At 40.4% G+C, this 14856-nt stretch overlaps 1 protein-coding gene across 1 annotated transcript in view; it reads right to left on the bottom strand.

Moving 5' to 3' along the window:
* The window catches only part of Utrn (utrophin), a gene marked incomplete in the record, with an annotated part of 557450 nt that overhangs the window by 28841 nt on the left and 513753 nt on the right, over nucleotides 1–14856 (bottom strand). The window contains 4 exon segments of the mRNA XM_029561956.1: nucleotides 2081–2146; nucleotides 3201–3266; nucleotides 3487–3525; nucleotides 9906–10042. Coding sequence (XP_029417816.1) covers nucleotides 2081–2146; nucleotides 3201–3266; nucleotides 3487–3525; nucleotides 9906–10042 — 308 coding nt within the window.

The following is a 14856-nucleotide window of genomic DNA, read 5'->3' on the forward strand; positions in this document are numbered from 1 at the left end:
GATTTTATTTCTTATAGGTTTTATACTGAGTACAATATTGTATAACTGTAACAAGTCAACTGTAAAACTAAAAATTTACAGCCAATTTTGAAAAAGATGCATCTTAGCTCAGGAAATTGTTATTGAATATGTCAATGCTGTTGTAATGAAATGCTTCTTCTAAGTATGTGGTTATTAAATTAAAAAAGTGAGTTTTTCTATATGAAACAGTATATTTTAAAATGAAATGGGGATCTTTTGTAAAGGTTAAAACCTCATTCAATTCTATGTGTTATAGAGTTTATACTGAGAACAATAATGAATAAGTATATTAATTCAACACTGTGAACCTAAAAATTACAGCCAATTTTGAAAGATATGCATCTTTGTAATCTCTTATTGACTATGTCAATGTTGTTGTAACGAAATGCTTCTACTAATTATGTAGATATTAAATACATTTTTAAACTAAAAAAAACAGATTAAAAAAATAGTGAAACGGAGATATTTTATCAGAGTGCTTAAGGAATTTTACTTGTTTTTCTCCTATCTTTGTTAGTGAAAGCCACGTACACACTATGTCCTACAACTGCTCTGTCTCGCTTACAGCTCTCTGCCAGACCCAAACCACAAAGAGCCTGCAAGTCACATAAAACTTGAGACCACTGAAGCCTTTTACACATCACCTCAAAATTAGCATGAAAAGTGAAGCCAAAAAACATTCCAAAGGAAAGAAGAGCTATCACAGTGGGGTCATCATAGAGAAAAATACTTGGTAAGAGCATTCGACAACCAAGCTGGACACAGATGGGGAAGGCAGGCATAACATGTATCGCTAAAATGCTTTTTTAAAGATATTCTTAAGTCAATGAGGCTTTTCCTAGTTCCTAATAAAATAAAATACTGGCAAGGGAGTGACTTCTCACTGAAGGGCAGGGAGGCTATGCCCAGTGTGCCGGCCAGCATTGCTAAATGCAGACAGTATGGAGAAAACATTAGCAAGTGGAAGAAAGAGGGTTTTGCAGAAAGTGCGTGGAGCCTATACAAGTCCATTTGTAAAACTAAGAAATGGGGCTGGAGTGATGGCTCAGAGGTTAAGAATATTGGTTGTTCTTGCAGAAGACCAGGGTTTGATCCCAGCACCCATATGGCATCTGACAACTGTCCATAATGCCAGTCCCAGGGGATCCAACAGCCTCTTCTGACCTCCGTGAGCATTGCATGACATGAGTGCACTTACCTACGTGCAGGCAATACATGCACACACATTAAAAAAAAAAAAACTAATAAGAAATATGAATATTATGGCTGATGAGATGGCCATTTGCCAAAGTGCTTGATACCTAAGTGTGAGGACTTCAGTTTAGATCCAGAGCACCCACATAAGAGCTAGGCATGTGTGGTGGCACGTGTTTATAACCCCAGTGCTGGGGGAGGGGAGAAGAGCAGAGAGAGGCAAATCTTGGAGCTGATTGGCTAGCCAGCCTAGCAGAATCAACAAGGTCCAGGTTCAGTGTGACACCATGCCTCAAAAAATAAAGTGGAGATGGGCACGGTGGCACACGCCTTTGATCCTAGTACTCGGGATGCAAAGGCAGCCAGATCTCTGTCAGGTTCTGCAAGCCTGGTCTAACACAGCAAGTTCCAGGTCAGCTGGGGGCACAGCAGACATTGTCCAAAACAAAACAAAACAAAACAACAACCACCCCCCCTCACACACACATCCAACCAAACAAAAACAAACAGAAAGAACAAGGCAAAACAAAAGTGGAAAGAGCAATCGAGAAAGACACCTGATCTTAACTCCTGGCCTCCACACACACATATGAATGTATACCACACATACAAAACAGAAATTATCATGACTATGTTATTAATAAGGCAATCTGATTATTTTAAAGCAGATTGGCTGAGCATTGTGGCACTTTTCATTAGCTTGTAAAAACTAAGTCACCGTGACCTGAAAACATAAAATCTGTGTAGATTTTTTGGAACCACGTGTCAATTTTGACTGGGATCATGACTCAGAGGTGACAGTCCTCTGAAACCGTAACATAAGGGAGCAGTCTTCCCAGGCAGACTCACTGCAGGATGTACTTACACACTTCCTGTTGTGGAGCTGCTGTCAGTCAAGAAAGACCCGTTCGTCCTTTCCATTTGGGCCAGTCTGAAAAATTAAAATGAGGAGCGAGATTATTGGGCTGCAGGGGACAGGGCCATCCGGAAGCAGATTCTTGCTCATTTTTAAATGCTCATCAATTCTGACAATGGAGAGAAAGGTCCAAACTTCCCATAAGATGGTAAAATTGAAACCGGTCTACTGGTGAGCTGCACTGCTATCACCACTCCCGTAGGGGCTGTGGCTGCCATCTTATACCATGCTGTGGAGTTTTCTCACGGAGCTCCCAGGCCTCCTAACTGATATTCATGGAAGTGAAGCGACCTCTCACATAAATAATGCTCCTCTCATTCTGAAGACCCTCCATGACTTCTCTTTACCAGCTCCTGGGCAAATGGACCCCATGTTAGGTTGTGGCTTCTGTCTGCAGGTTCATCCAACTCCTTCCCTTTCCCTCCTATGGCTCCGTAAACAAGCCACACTCCCAACACTCCCAGCTCAGGGCTTTCAAGGGTGTTTTCCATCAGCCCAGGCATGCCTTTTTCAAAAAATTCTACTTAGTCTCAATTCCATTCAAATGTTACTACTTTTATGGTTCTTAAACTAGGGATTTTAGACACAGCTGGCTTCTAGCATCACCAAGGCCGGTATTAAGCACTTCACTGAAAGTTTGTGCATACCACCAACAGGCTTATATTTCACATTGTTCAGAGATTCTAAAACAAACACTTATCATCAAACATTAGCATAAGTTTAATTACATATTGTAATTCATACGTGCACATCTCCAGAGCATATTTTCAATCCCTACTTTCATTCTCGGAAATGAGGTTACATTACTTAAATCCTGCCTACACTGTGCTTGGAGTCTCATGAGCTCAGCAATCACAGCCTATTGAGATCCACTCTTCAGAGAACATACAGCAGGTGTTTGGTAAAGTGCAAATAGCACCAGGAAAAGATGAAGACCCAGGTTCTACTTCTAACAGAATCATGAGTGCTCCAAAATATATTCCTGCATCAACGTATGTGAGTAGATTTGGAGTGGCACAGATGCTGGGCCACTCTGAGTGGCATGGAGGGGGTTTTATAAGTTTCTTACCGTGTGGCATACTGCTCTATTCTTGAGTGGGTGTCATCATGAAACAGCTGAGGAGACTGTGAAGGGCTGTAAAGAGAAAATCAAAGCAATAGCTTTATGTTTGAATATTGATAGACGTTACTAGTTAGAAGATTAGTTAAGTTGCAAATCTGCCATGCAAACAAACCACCAGCATTGTTACCCAAGATGCAGAAGTAGTACTTTAGACAACAGTTTAGAAATCACCCCCGTGCTAATACACCTGATCAGAACATCCCTCCTCTGCAGGTGGGCTGCGAATACTCACTCATAGTGCTCTGGCCACATACTGATGAGCGTGATAGGACTGTAGTGAGAGGAGGGAGACAAAAGTCACACAACAAATATTTAAAGCCATTTTAGACCAAAGCAAGAAAAGGGGGCTTCTCAGTGGTCTTCTACTCACATTTGGCAACCTTGACATTCACCATAGGGGGAATTAAGAGCAACAAAAGCCACAGTTTATTCTAAAGAAGGTGCATACTGTGTATTCAAGTGTCTATAGGACCCTTTGGGACCTTTACACAGGTCTCGCAAGATATGTGTTTCAAGATAGTAACCGTACTTTAGAGCAGTCGTAGTGAAAAACCCAGAGAATGTGCTAAAATTGCTCAAAATTATAGGATAATTTTTAAAGATAGTTTCCTAGAATATTCTAAGGGGAGATATAATTATATTTTTTGTTCTTCCCAGAGAAGAAACTTTATCAGAAAGGTTATACACATAATACTAGACTATTAATTTCAGAAGCTAAGTCAAAAGAATCTTCTGATTGTTCATACATATAAAAGTTCAAATTAGGTATATACCAAGTGTCTTAACTTCAGATGCACTGAAAAGAGTCATGGCCGTCATGCTTTCCCACACTGCTCAGTACCTCGTCACCAATACACTGAAAGCAACTTCTCTAGGACAAGATAGACCTCCTTCAAGAATAATTTTACCCAAAATTCACTCTAGGAAACTACACAGGAAACCATGTTCTGCTTGAATCAAGGGCTCAGGTCTGAGACTGGATTGTCACAGGGATCTCCCCAACCCTTGAAACCTTCTGGAAACTCTGATTTCTCCAAGAAATGCCTTTGAAAACAACTCATTCCAATTAAAATACATTTAAAAACCCTAACTTATGGGGGGAGGTAATGATAAATTAATTACTTGATGAATGTAGAAATTTAAAAGTATGAAAAAAATTACTTCTCTATTTAATTATATAGTTTCTTGCAAAAGCTAATGCTGATTCAAGCAAAATTATTCCAGACTTGCCCGGTCTCCTTTTCTATTATATGTGAGTACTTGAGAAAAAGTTAATGATCTCATTATCTACTGCTGTGAAGCGCGTGATGTGTGCATGGAAAAAACTAAAAAGAGACGGAAGGTCATCGCATTGGGTGAGAAGCTAAACGTCTATAGACCTACTTTCAAAACTAGGCATCTATCCATTCAGTGTGTCAGAATGCCTAGTCTGTGATTAGATTTAGTTGCACATGTATAAAATAGACACTGGAACAATATAGCAACACGGTGTGATTCCAAACCTGCCATCTACCACTCTCCTCACTGGCCCTAAGGAAGGGATGCAGAAAGTCAACAGATACATTGCCTTACACGCCCTAAAAACAGTAAGGGCTTAAGAGGTTATCTGAGCATTTCAATGCACCACAACACTTGATATGAGCTTTCCACAGAAGAAAAAACGTGTATTTTTTCAGTCTTAACAGACCTTGGAAAAGTTTTGTGAAACTGCTTGAGTGATTTTTTTTTTGTTCAGTTAATTGTTAGCAGAAAAATGATTTATGAACTAAGATAAGGATGTCAGGGTTGGAAAATGGGGCTGAAGAGTTTCTTTTAAAAAATGTAGAATTTCTAAGAAGAGATATAAAACCAAACTTTAATGGTTTTTGTTTGTTCATTTGTCCCCCGCCGCCGCCCCTTTGGAGGATTCTGATTTGTAGAAAAAAATTAAGTGTTCACATTCAATTCTGGAGGAAGGAAAAACAAAGTATTGAATACTTAGAGCCTAGGATTAAAGGGGGTTGAGCTCAGTGATAGAGCGCTTGCCTAGGCACAGTTCCCAGCACGGACATGTAGGTAAGTAAATAAGTAAATAAAAGTAACACCACCAGCTGAGCGTGGTATGCACGCCTTTAATTCCAGCAGTTGGGAGGCAGAGGCCTCTGGATCTCTGTGAGTTCCAGGCCAGTTGGGATTATAGAGAGACCCTATGTCAAAAAAAAACAAACAAAAAAAAGGTAAAAATATATAACACCACCATTCTCTCTCAACATTCTGTGTGTTAGCTCTGGTGTAATGTGGCCTCTCCTTGGTTTTTAATCTGGTGGCTCAGCAGGGTGTTTCGATTAATCTCACACTGATAAGCAAGGAATCATACTCTACTAAATGTATGTAGCACTCTATGAAATCTAACACAGACTTCAAAGAATTTAGTGACCCTTTTAGTGGCTTAAATTCCCAGAAATCTTCTCCTATTTCTGGTCTTTTATTTCTTTAATCCATTTGTCCTGAAGCAGCAAATTGGGATCCTGGGCCTACTGTTTTAAGGCCAGTTTCTTCTCCCCTCAGGTCTGGATCTAGAGACAAGGATTGACAGCCCCCTGCTGCCTTGGGCCTAGGGTACAACAGGAATGTGTAAACAAAAGCTCTTCTTTCAGCTCCAGGCAGGCCCCCTACCCTGGGGAAATCAAGATTTCCTCTCTGGTTGGCTGTGTTCTCTCCATCTCCAGGTCCTCCCAGCTACTGTCTCCAGATGCTGCCCACAGGGATCTCTTCTACCCTTTTACCTTGAGCTAACTTTCTTAATGTGTCTAGAAAGCTCTCCCACCTCAGGATCCCTATTGTTACCTCTAGTATGTTGCACTGTCCCCACAATTCTCTCATCTCAAGGCCCGGCCATGGCCCCAATGGCTATGAAGTCCTCTCCTAAATAGAGCTCATTTCTGAAGGGTAATTTTATGTCAGCTCCTTTCCTGAACCAACCACCAGCCTTTTCTCCTTAACACTGCATATAAACTCTGAAAGGCCCCGTATATTCCCAGGATACTCTGCACACTCAGGTGTGGTATAGGAGGCCCTTTATTATGGCTCTTCTTCTGGTTCTTGCAACTCTCAGGCCTCACTTTGCATATGGTTTTCCCCTGAGCTTGTCCCTCCATGCCTTTGAAAATGCCTCATTTGGCCAGAAACTCTCCCTTTCTTCCTCTGACTCAGCACACAACTAGGGGCTCAGTCAGCTATCTGTTCCTCCCAGTCCATGTACTCAGTCCATCTACTCCCAAAATTACACCTGCATCAGCTAGTTCTTGCCATGGTAAAATTTTCAGAGTGATGAAATTCATTAAGGCACCTGGGCCAATGTCTACCATACTTTTCTTTTTTCTACATTTAGGGAAAGCAGCCTAACTTTATAGTCAATAATAATCTCTCAGAACTCTTAAAATTACTTTTGTAATTACCTTAGCTTATGTCTCAGTTTTATGATGAATAATACACTCTTTAGCTTTCCTCATTTATTTCAGTTTTGAAAAATTTTGCATAAGATTTATAAAATTAACCAAATAAACCTTAGCATGGATATGTTTTTCCCTTTTAGTAATAACTTTTTCTCATAAATTTCTTTCATGTATGCATGGATAATTACTGGTCAGAAGATAAAACACTACATTTGCAAGCATGAAAGAGAAAGAAGTAAAAGAAAATTCTACTCAGCTCCATAAATAACATCAGGACCTTCACCACTTCAATGGTTTTCCTCCGATGTTCTCCTCCCATAAGTAGGAGAATAAATGAAATCAAACTTTTTTTTTCACTACCCACTCACATAAATTGTTCTTCTGGAACAAGTGACCCCGTAGCAGAAAGGGCTCTGCAGAAAAATGAACTACACCAAATCCACAGAGCTGTTAGGATTTGAAGAAGAAAACCTGCCCATACTATGTAGTAGCTCATAAATCTTGTTCAATAGGAACCCTGTTGCATCTGATGTAATCAAATGCTCCCTCCTTTCTTGTTTCTTTCTCATGGAAAATAATGAGTGTATGTTAAATGAGGTGAGGCATTTTTCAGCACTGTATCTCAAAATCAGAGAATAAAATTACTCTGCATGCTTTTCTGTTAATTTTTACTTCAGAAAAGTTACTCTGGAGGGCTTAGGAGATGGCTCAGGCAATAAAGCACATGCCTTGCAAGCATGAGGGATCTGAATTCTGTCTCCAGCACCCATATAAAAGCCGAGTATCCCTGATCCCAGTGCTGGGGAGGCAGAGACAGGGGGATCCCTGAGGCTTGTTGGCCGGCCAGCCAGCCCAGCAGAATCAGCAAGCTGCAGACTCGGTGACAGACACTGTCTCAAATAAGGTGGAGAGCTACCAAGGAAGACAACTGACATGGACCTCTGTAGTCCTCTGTAAGAGCAACCAGTCCTCTTAACCACTGAGTCATTTCTCCAGCCCACCAAAGCATATGTTAACTGTAGCTAGCCTAATGTCAAGAAAAGCTATAAAAAAAGTGGAATTGATTCTTAACAGTGAATTTGTGCATGTGTAATATATGAACCTCTTTACCTATTTGTTTTTATTTTATGTGTATGAGTGTTTAGCCTACATGTATGTAAGTGCACTCGTGTGCAAGGCCGGTGGAGGCCAGAGGAGGGTGACAGATTTCCTGGAACTGGAGTTACGGATGGTTGTTAGCCACCATGTGGGTGCTGGGAAGAGAACCCAGGTCTTCTTCAAGAGCAGCCAGTGCTCTTAACCACTGTGCCATCTCTCCAGTCCCCATATATGAACCTCTGTATAAGAGAAAAATATATGCACAGAGAAACTAGGAAAGATGTGGGTTGATAGAGACAGGTATGAATAAAAAGTCAGATCAAACTGTCTTCCATTTTGACATCTTGGAGATACTGTTGTAACATACTGGACTTATTACTGTTTTCTGATTATTTCTCATACACAAAATAGAATGAAGTATGAATTTGGAAATAAAAGTTTCAACTCAACAAAACCTGATCCTGACCCACCCTTTCCATGTCTACTACACTTCTACCTGGAGAATCTCCTGCTGTACACACTGTACAGTCATAGGAGATGGTATCTTTCTCCTACGAGTATTTTATTGTTCTTGAGTACGAGCCATGCTGCTGATGATTTACAATACAACTTCATTTCTCCAGATGCAAGCACAAGAAAAAGGCCAAGGCAGGCACACTGATGCAGAATTTTTTAAAGACAGGGTCTCCCTGGCTGGCCTAGAACTCGCTACGTAGACCAGCCTGACCTCAACCTAACAGAGTTCTGCCTGCTTCTGCCTCCAAGTACAGGGATTAAAGGTATGTACCACCACACTCAGCCCTGATGTGAATATTTTTTAAAAAATGATTCAAAGGTTTAAAATCCTACTGATTTTTTGATATCAATGATAATTGTTTGGTGACTTATAATTGCATCTCATGCAACTCTTCTGGCTCACTTTAAAACATATCTTTTTAATTTCAGACTCTAAGTTCTTTTTTTTTCTTAGCTTTATAAACTCATACTTTAGCTCTCTTGAAACTTTTCAAAAGATGCTGGTCAAATCAAAATATGAACTTCTAAGAAATTTTGTCTATTTCATATAATAAGTAAAGCTATTTCATTTTGTTGCCTTCATCCTTAAGAAGAGTGATAAGAAACATGAAGGACTTTTTGGTTTTGTTTTAATTTTTTTGAGATAGGGTCTCCATTAACTACCTGGAACTCACCGTGTAGCTCAGGCTAGCCTCAATCTCACAGGGATCCACCTAACTCAGCCTCCTGAGTGCTGGGATTAATGGTATGTGCTACCACACCCAACTCTGAAACCTGAGATTCTGAGGAGAGTTTTGAAGATTTGCATTTGAAGCATGAGATGAAGTATTATTAATCATTTATATTAAGAAGATATGAAATTGGACCAGAGATATAAACCAAAGGTAGAAGACTTGTTTAACATTTGTAAAGCTCTGGGTTCATGCCTCAGAAACACACACACACACACACACACACACACACACACACACACACACACACACACACACATATGTATAATATGCTATAAGAAAAAGATTGAAACCTCCAAAAAGAGGGAAAAAGAAAAGTTACTGAATGATATATAATACCACAATTTGAGTTAGGTATATCTAAAAGGAAGAAAAGAGGTGACCAGGTAAATAGCTGACAAGCTCAGACACACAATCCAGTTACACCTGGATTTCTGGTTGTGACACTGTTAAAAAAATAAGTAATAAAAATTCACCATTGCTGAAGACTGAATCCAAGTTTAATTCTTTTAAAATGAAATGTTTAATGCTGGAGAGATGGCTCAGCAGTTAAGAGCACTGGCTGCTCTTGCAGAGGACCAGGTTCTATTCCCAGCACAGACATGGCAGCTAACTCAAGTTCCAGGGGAATCTTGACACCTTCTTCTGACCTCTGCAGGCATTGCACGACACAGGTACACTTACATACATGCAGGCAATACACTCACACACACAAAATAAAAGTAAGGAATACAACATTTTAAAAAATAAATGGAACGAAATGTTTCACCAATACACGAATCTTTTCAGTATTAAATGATTTCTTTTTGTTTCATTACAGTAAAAACAAGGAGATGTGTTTACAGAGGATTTAATACTAGAATGGAACTCACGTCTCTAAGTGGTCTCCTTCCAGCACTGTCTGGACTGGCAGGTAGCCAAGCCGAGGGTGTTTGGCAAAATACTTCTTGGACCTGAACTTGTTCTTCAGCACCTTCGTGAAGTCTCGCACATCCTCCCCAGATGTTGTCTATGAGGTTGAAAAAATCAAGAATTTTTATTAAAACTAAAGGAGAAACAATATCCACAACAAAATCTGAGCAGATCTACATTGACATTATTAAATAACAACCATTCTGGGAACATTATACATTTTTGGAATAATGCATATTATCATGAAAATTAACAGCAATTGGGACGCATAAAAAATATTCAGTGATGAGTTTATAACTTAATTTTTTTTTCTTCTGGCTTACGCCTGCCGTTTCTGCCCTCGTAGAACCCTTGTGGACACCAGATCCAGGAGCTTTCCCAGACCAGCCTCACAGAGAAGCTTCCTTATGAAGCAGATGGTGATTAACACAGAGAACTGCAACTGGTCAATGTGCAGAGAACAAGAAGCTGCAGGGTATTATTCCTGATAGGACACCTATATCATACTTCTACTTCTCAAGGCTCAGGGGTCATTGAAAAAGAGTTGGTAGAAAAATTGTAAGAGCCAGAGGAGGTAGAAGACCATAGGGAACAAGAGTTTTTTCAGACAGCTGGGCAGTTACTCATATGAACTCACAATGCTGACAGCATGCACAAGTCCCATATAAGTTCAAGCCAGACAGAATCCCAATACAGACATGAGGAAGTGGGTAAGAAGCCCCAGTCCTAAGGAACTACTGGCAACGGATGACTGCTGGGAAAGAGAGATTCGGTCTCAGTTAAAGGTGAGACTCAGTACGTTAACCAGTCTCCAGTAGATAAACCCATACTGAAGGATATTTGGGGACACAAACCTGACTCTATAGGTCTTAATTTATACGTGTGTGTGTGTGTGTGTGTGTGTGTGTGTGTGTGTGTATGTGTGTGTACAGAAATTTGGTTGGAGTCTAGCATGGGGGGGTTGCAGATACGGAAGGGGATCTAAATATGATCAAAATATACTGTATGAAATACCCAAAAATTCAATAAAAAATAATTTAAAAATTTCTGTTAACAAAAGGATTAAATAACTTATTTCTGCAATACCTTAAAACTTGGCCACAAAACTAAAAATTAGTTTTGGAAAGGTTATTGGTTGAGTGTTATTATTAAAACAAAAATGTAGTGATGGTATTTCAGATTGCATGCTTTCAGATTGCATGCTTTTAGCTAGGCTTAATAAATGAGGTTAGCATTTAACCCATGCTGGCTCTCCACAAACCAGTATAACTTTCCAGTTGGGAGGAAATACAAACAACGATGAAGTAAGGGCAGGTGGGTGTGGAGGCACATGGCTGCAACCATAGCACTTAGGAGGGAAAAACAAGAAGACCTAGAGTTCATGGATAGCCTGGGCTACACAGGGAGCCTCCCCCGCCAAATAAATAAATACCAAAGATGATCAAAAACAACCCCCACCTCCCCATAATCAGGCATGACAGGGCATGCCCATCATTCCAGAATTTGGCAGGGAGAGGCAGGAACTAGAGGACACATATTAGGAAAAAAAATAAGGTTGGGGGTGAGGAGGGGGGGGGAGGAGCAAAGGAATAAAAGCTCAGAGCTCAGAGCCACAATGGGGCTTTATTTAGAAAGAAATTCTGTCAGTTTCTTTTTCCTTTCTCAAACATGCAAACATATTATTTTATCTGGACTAAATTCTTAATGATGATATGTAGTATTTCTGTTTCCTTGAGCATTTCAAGATGGTTTGGTTTTTGTTGTTGTTCTTCATGGTTTTTTGTTTGTTTGGTTGGTTTTGTTTTAAAGGCAGGGTCTCACTATGTACCTCTGCCTGGGCTGGAACTCACTATGTAGATCAGGCTGGCCTCTATTTCACAGAGATCTACCTGCCACTGCCTTGCAAGTGCTGGTTTTAAAGGTGTGTACCACTATGTCCAGCAGGATGATTCTTTTTAATAGTCAATTACAAATGATACATGCTTAAATTCACAAATCCTCCTCCCAATCCTGGTCCATTAACTGTTCTCTAAGCCCCGATCTCATACTATCACTAAGTCCCATTTTCATATGAAGTCCAGGCAGCAACTTCAGTCCTTCTGAAGATGCATTTAAACAGTCATACTACGGCAGAAAAATAAAGACTGATTGTGTATTGGCTAGTTTGCTGCCCAACCTACCACTGAATAGATTTCAGTCCCAACTCATCATAAAGAGGAAAAGAAGTTTTCTACAGTAACATAAACTGAGTAATGAATATATTTAAGTACTCTGCTATGTATTCCCACACTCTGTATTTTCTTCAGTGACAGGAATATCTAATAATCATACAAACTTGTTTTGCAATTTGTTATTTTTGTGGTACTGGGTATTGAACCTAGTTTCTCACTCAGGCTAGGGGAAGCACTCTATCACTGAACTATGTCCCCAGTCCAGTTTTTATATTCTTTATCTTTATGGGGACCTAAGGGCCCTGGCTTGCTAAAATGGTGCTGAGAGGAACTGAGCAGGGCGCTGCCTGACTTATTTTGAAAATCTTCGGATTGGCTGAGGAGGTTTCCCCAATCCTGAGGAGCGCGTGATCAGCGCATGTTCACTATTGGAATCCATGAAGTGCTGCCTGCGTGCCTGGTTGACATTTAAACTGATTGGACACCTTCAGAGTGAGGGGGATTTCTAATTGCGGTCAATGCCTTTATAAGCTCTGTAACACTTGCAATAAACGAGTTCCTGCTTGAGTAGACTCCCTGGCACGTCTGATTGTCCCTGGTGCTGCTGGAGCAGGCGGACGGCGCACTTCCTCATCCCCAACCAATCTTGCTGGGTGATCACAGGTGCGACCCCCACATAACTTGAGACAGGTTCTCACTAAGTTGCCCAGTCTGCCTTTAAACTCACTCTATGGTCCAGGGAGACCTTCAACTTGCAGTTCTCTTGACTTAGAGTCCTGAGTAGCTGGGATTTGCAGGCTTGCATTAACAGGCCATGCTTGAAACTTTAAAAAGTACCATTCCTTGCCCAGGCCTAAGCGACACATCTACAGTGCAACCTCTACACCTAAGGGGTGTAATGAAGATGACACTAATCAATCTCTCAATTCCCATTAATGAAGATCCCTCATGCAACAGAAGGCCAGGGACATAAAAGGTTACAAATGGCCAAAACATAGAGCTTAAGAGTCTGCAGACTTCTGGTCCTTAGACAGGACTCCTATATTAAACTTCACCCACCCAGGGCTTAGGGACCATCACAGAAGAGGGGGAGGAAAGACTGTAAGAGCCAGGGAGGAGGTGCATGACCATATGGGAACAGAGTCCTACAAACTCCTGGGACTCTGATCATATGATTCTATGGCTTTATGTTTTCCTTTTATAACTAATTTTATTGTATAAAATAATGGGTTTTATTATAACCTTTTCAAACATACATATTATTGTATTTTTGTTTGAATTGCCCCCCCTTCTTCTTTCCTCTTTCTCACTGGTTCTCTGCTTCCCCCAAAGACCCAGTTCTGCTTCTCTCTCTCTCTCTCTCTCTCTCTCTCTCTCTCTCTCTCTCCCTCTCTCTCTCCCCCCTAGATTTAGTATGAGAGAAAACATGCAACATTATGTCTTTTTCCTCTCTTTCTCTTTAGACCCTAAGGGTCCCCTTTATACTTTTAATCATACATCTACAAATCTATCATCTATCAATCTATCTATCTACCTATCTATCATCTATCTATCACATCTATCATCTATCAATCATCTGTTTATCTAAATAGCTCGCATAAGAAAATGTTTGTCTTTCTGAATATATTTTATTTCCCTTACAATAAATATTCACATTTTTAAAACACACAAAAAAGTACAATTCCTTTAAATGGTGTGTTACCCTTTACACATTAGAGGAGTTTTTATTCTACTCTAGGCTTGACAAGCAGAAAAGAAGGCATGAATGAGCCCTAGTCATTTATACAAAAAAAAAAAATATTCAATGAATTTTCACATTATTAAAGCAGGACTCTCCAGCAAGGGCAGGCCTACTATCACTAGGCTTTGCCATCAGATTCACAGCGTCATGCTTATTTTTGAGTAACTAGAAACAAACTATAATGATCTGAAAAACTATACATATAGTCCACCTTAAATGGAAAGCTTCTAGAAATGCAGGGGAAAAGTTTCTCATGAAAAAGAAAAATTCAAGGCAGGGGCTAGGAACATAGCTCCATTTGTAACATGTGTAAGCATGAGGACCTGAGCTCCATTCCCAGAATCCATGTAAAAAAGTGGAGCCTTTGAAATCCCAGTGCTGGGGAGATAGAGGCAGACAGATCCCTGGGTTCTGGCCAGGCAGCCTAGCCTGGTGAACTCAAGGAAAACAAGAGACCCTATCTCAGAACACAGGATGGCTAACTCCTGAAGAATGAAACCCAAGGCTGACCCCTGCCCTACATACACACATGCACACACCATACCAATGTACACCCACATGCATATCCATACACATACCTAACCCAGATGAATTCAAGGCAAGTCTGTGGAGAAAAGGGGTTGCTATGAAATACAGAGGTTTATGGTGACCAAATCTTTATAAGACAGAAAGGAGAAACAAGCAGAATGAAGTTAGGGGTAAAAAAGGAGAAGGAAGGCCTGGGACTAAGAAATGAGTAAGAAGACTGTACTGCAAAGGGCACGCACACCTTCTGCAATGGGCATCACTCTCCAGATGACCAAGTTCACAGGCACGTGCCTCCTTGCAAAGAAGGAAAAGAAAAGATGCTTTGTACAGTAGAAATGAAGAAAAAGACCCTGTGTGAGAAGCATTTGTGAACCAATTACCCTGTGCCTGCTCTTAGCACCTCAGTGACACTCACAGAAATACCTAATGAAGAATGCACTCCAGCTTTTACAAGGCTTCTCCAAGCCAGGC

Source organism: Nannospalax galili, unplaced genomic scaffold, assembly GCF_000622305.1.
Source record: "Nannospalax galili isolate Female #2095 unplaced genomic scaffold, S.galili_v1.0 scaffold154, whole genome shotgun sequence".
Classification (NCBI taxonomy): Eukaryota; Metazoa; Chordata; class Mammalia; order Rodentia; family Spalacidae; genus Nannospalax; species Nannospalax galili.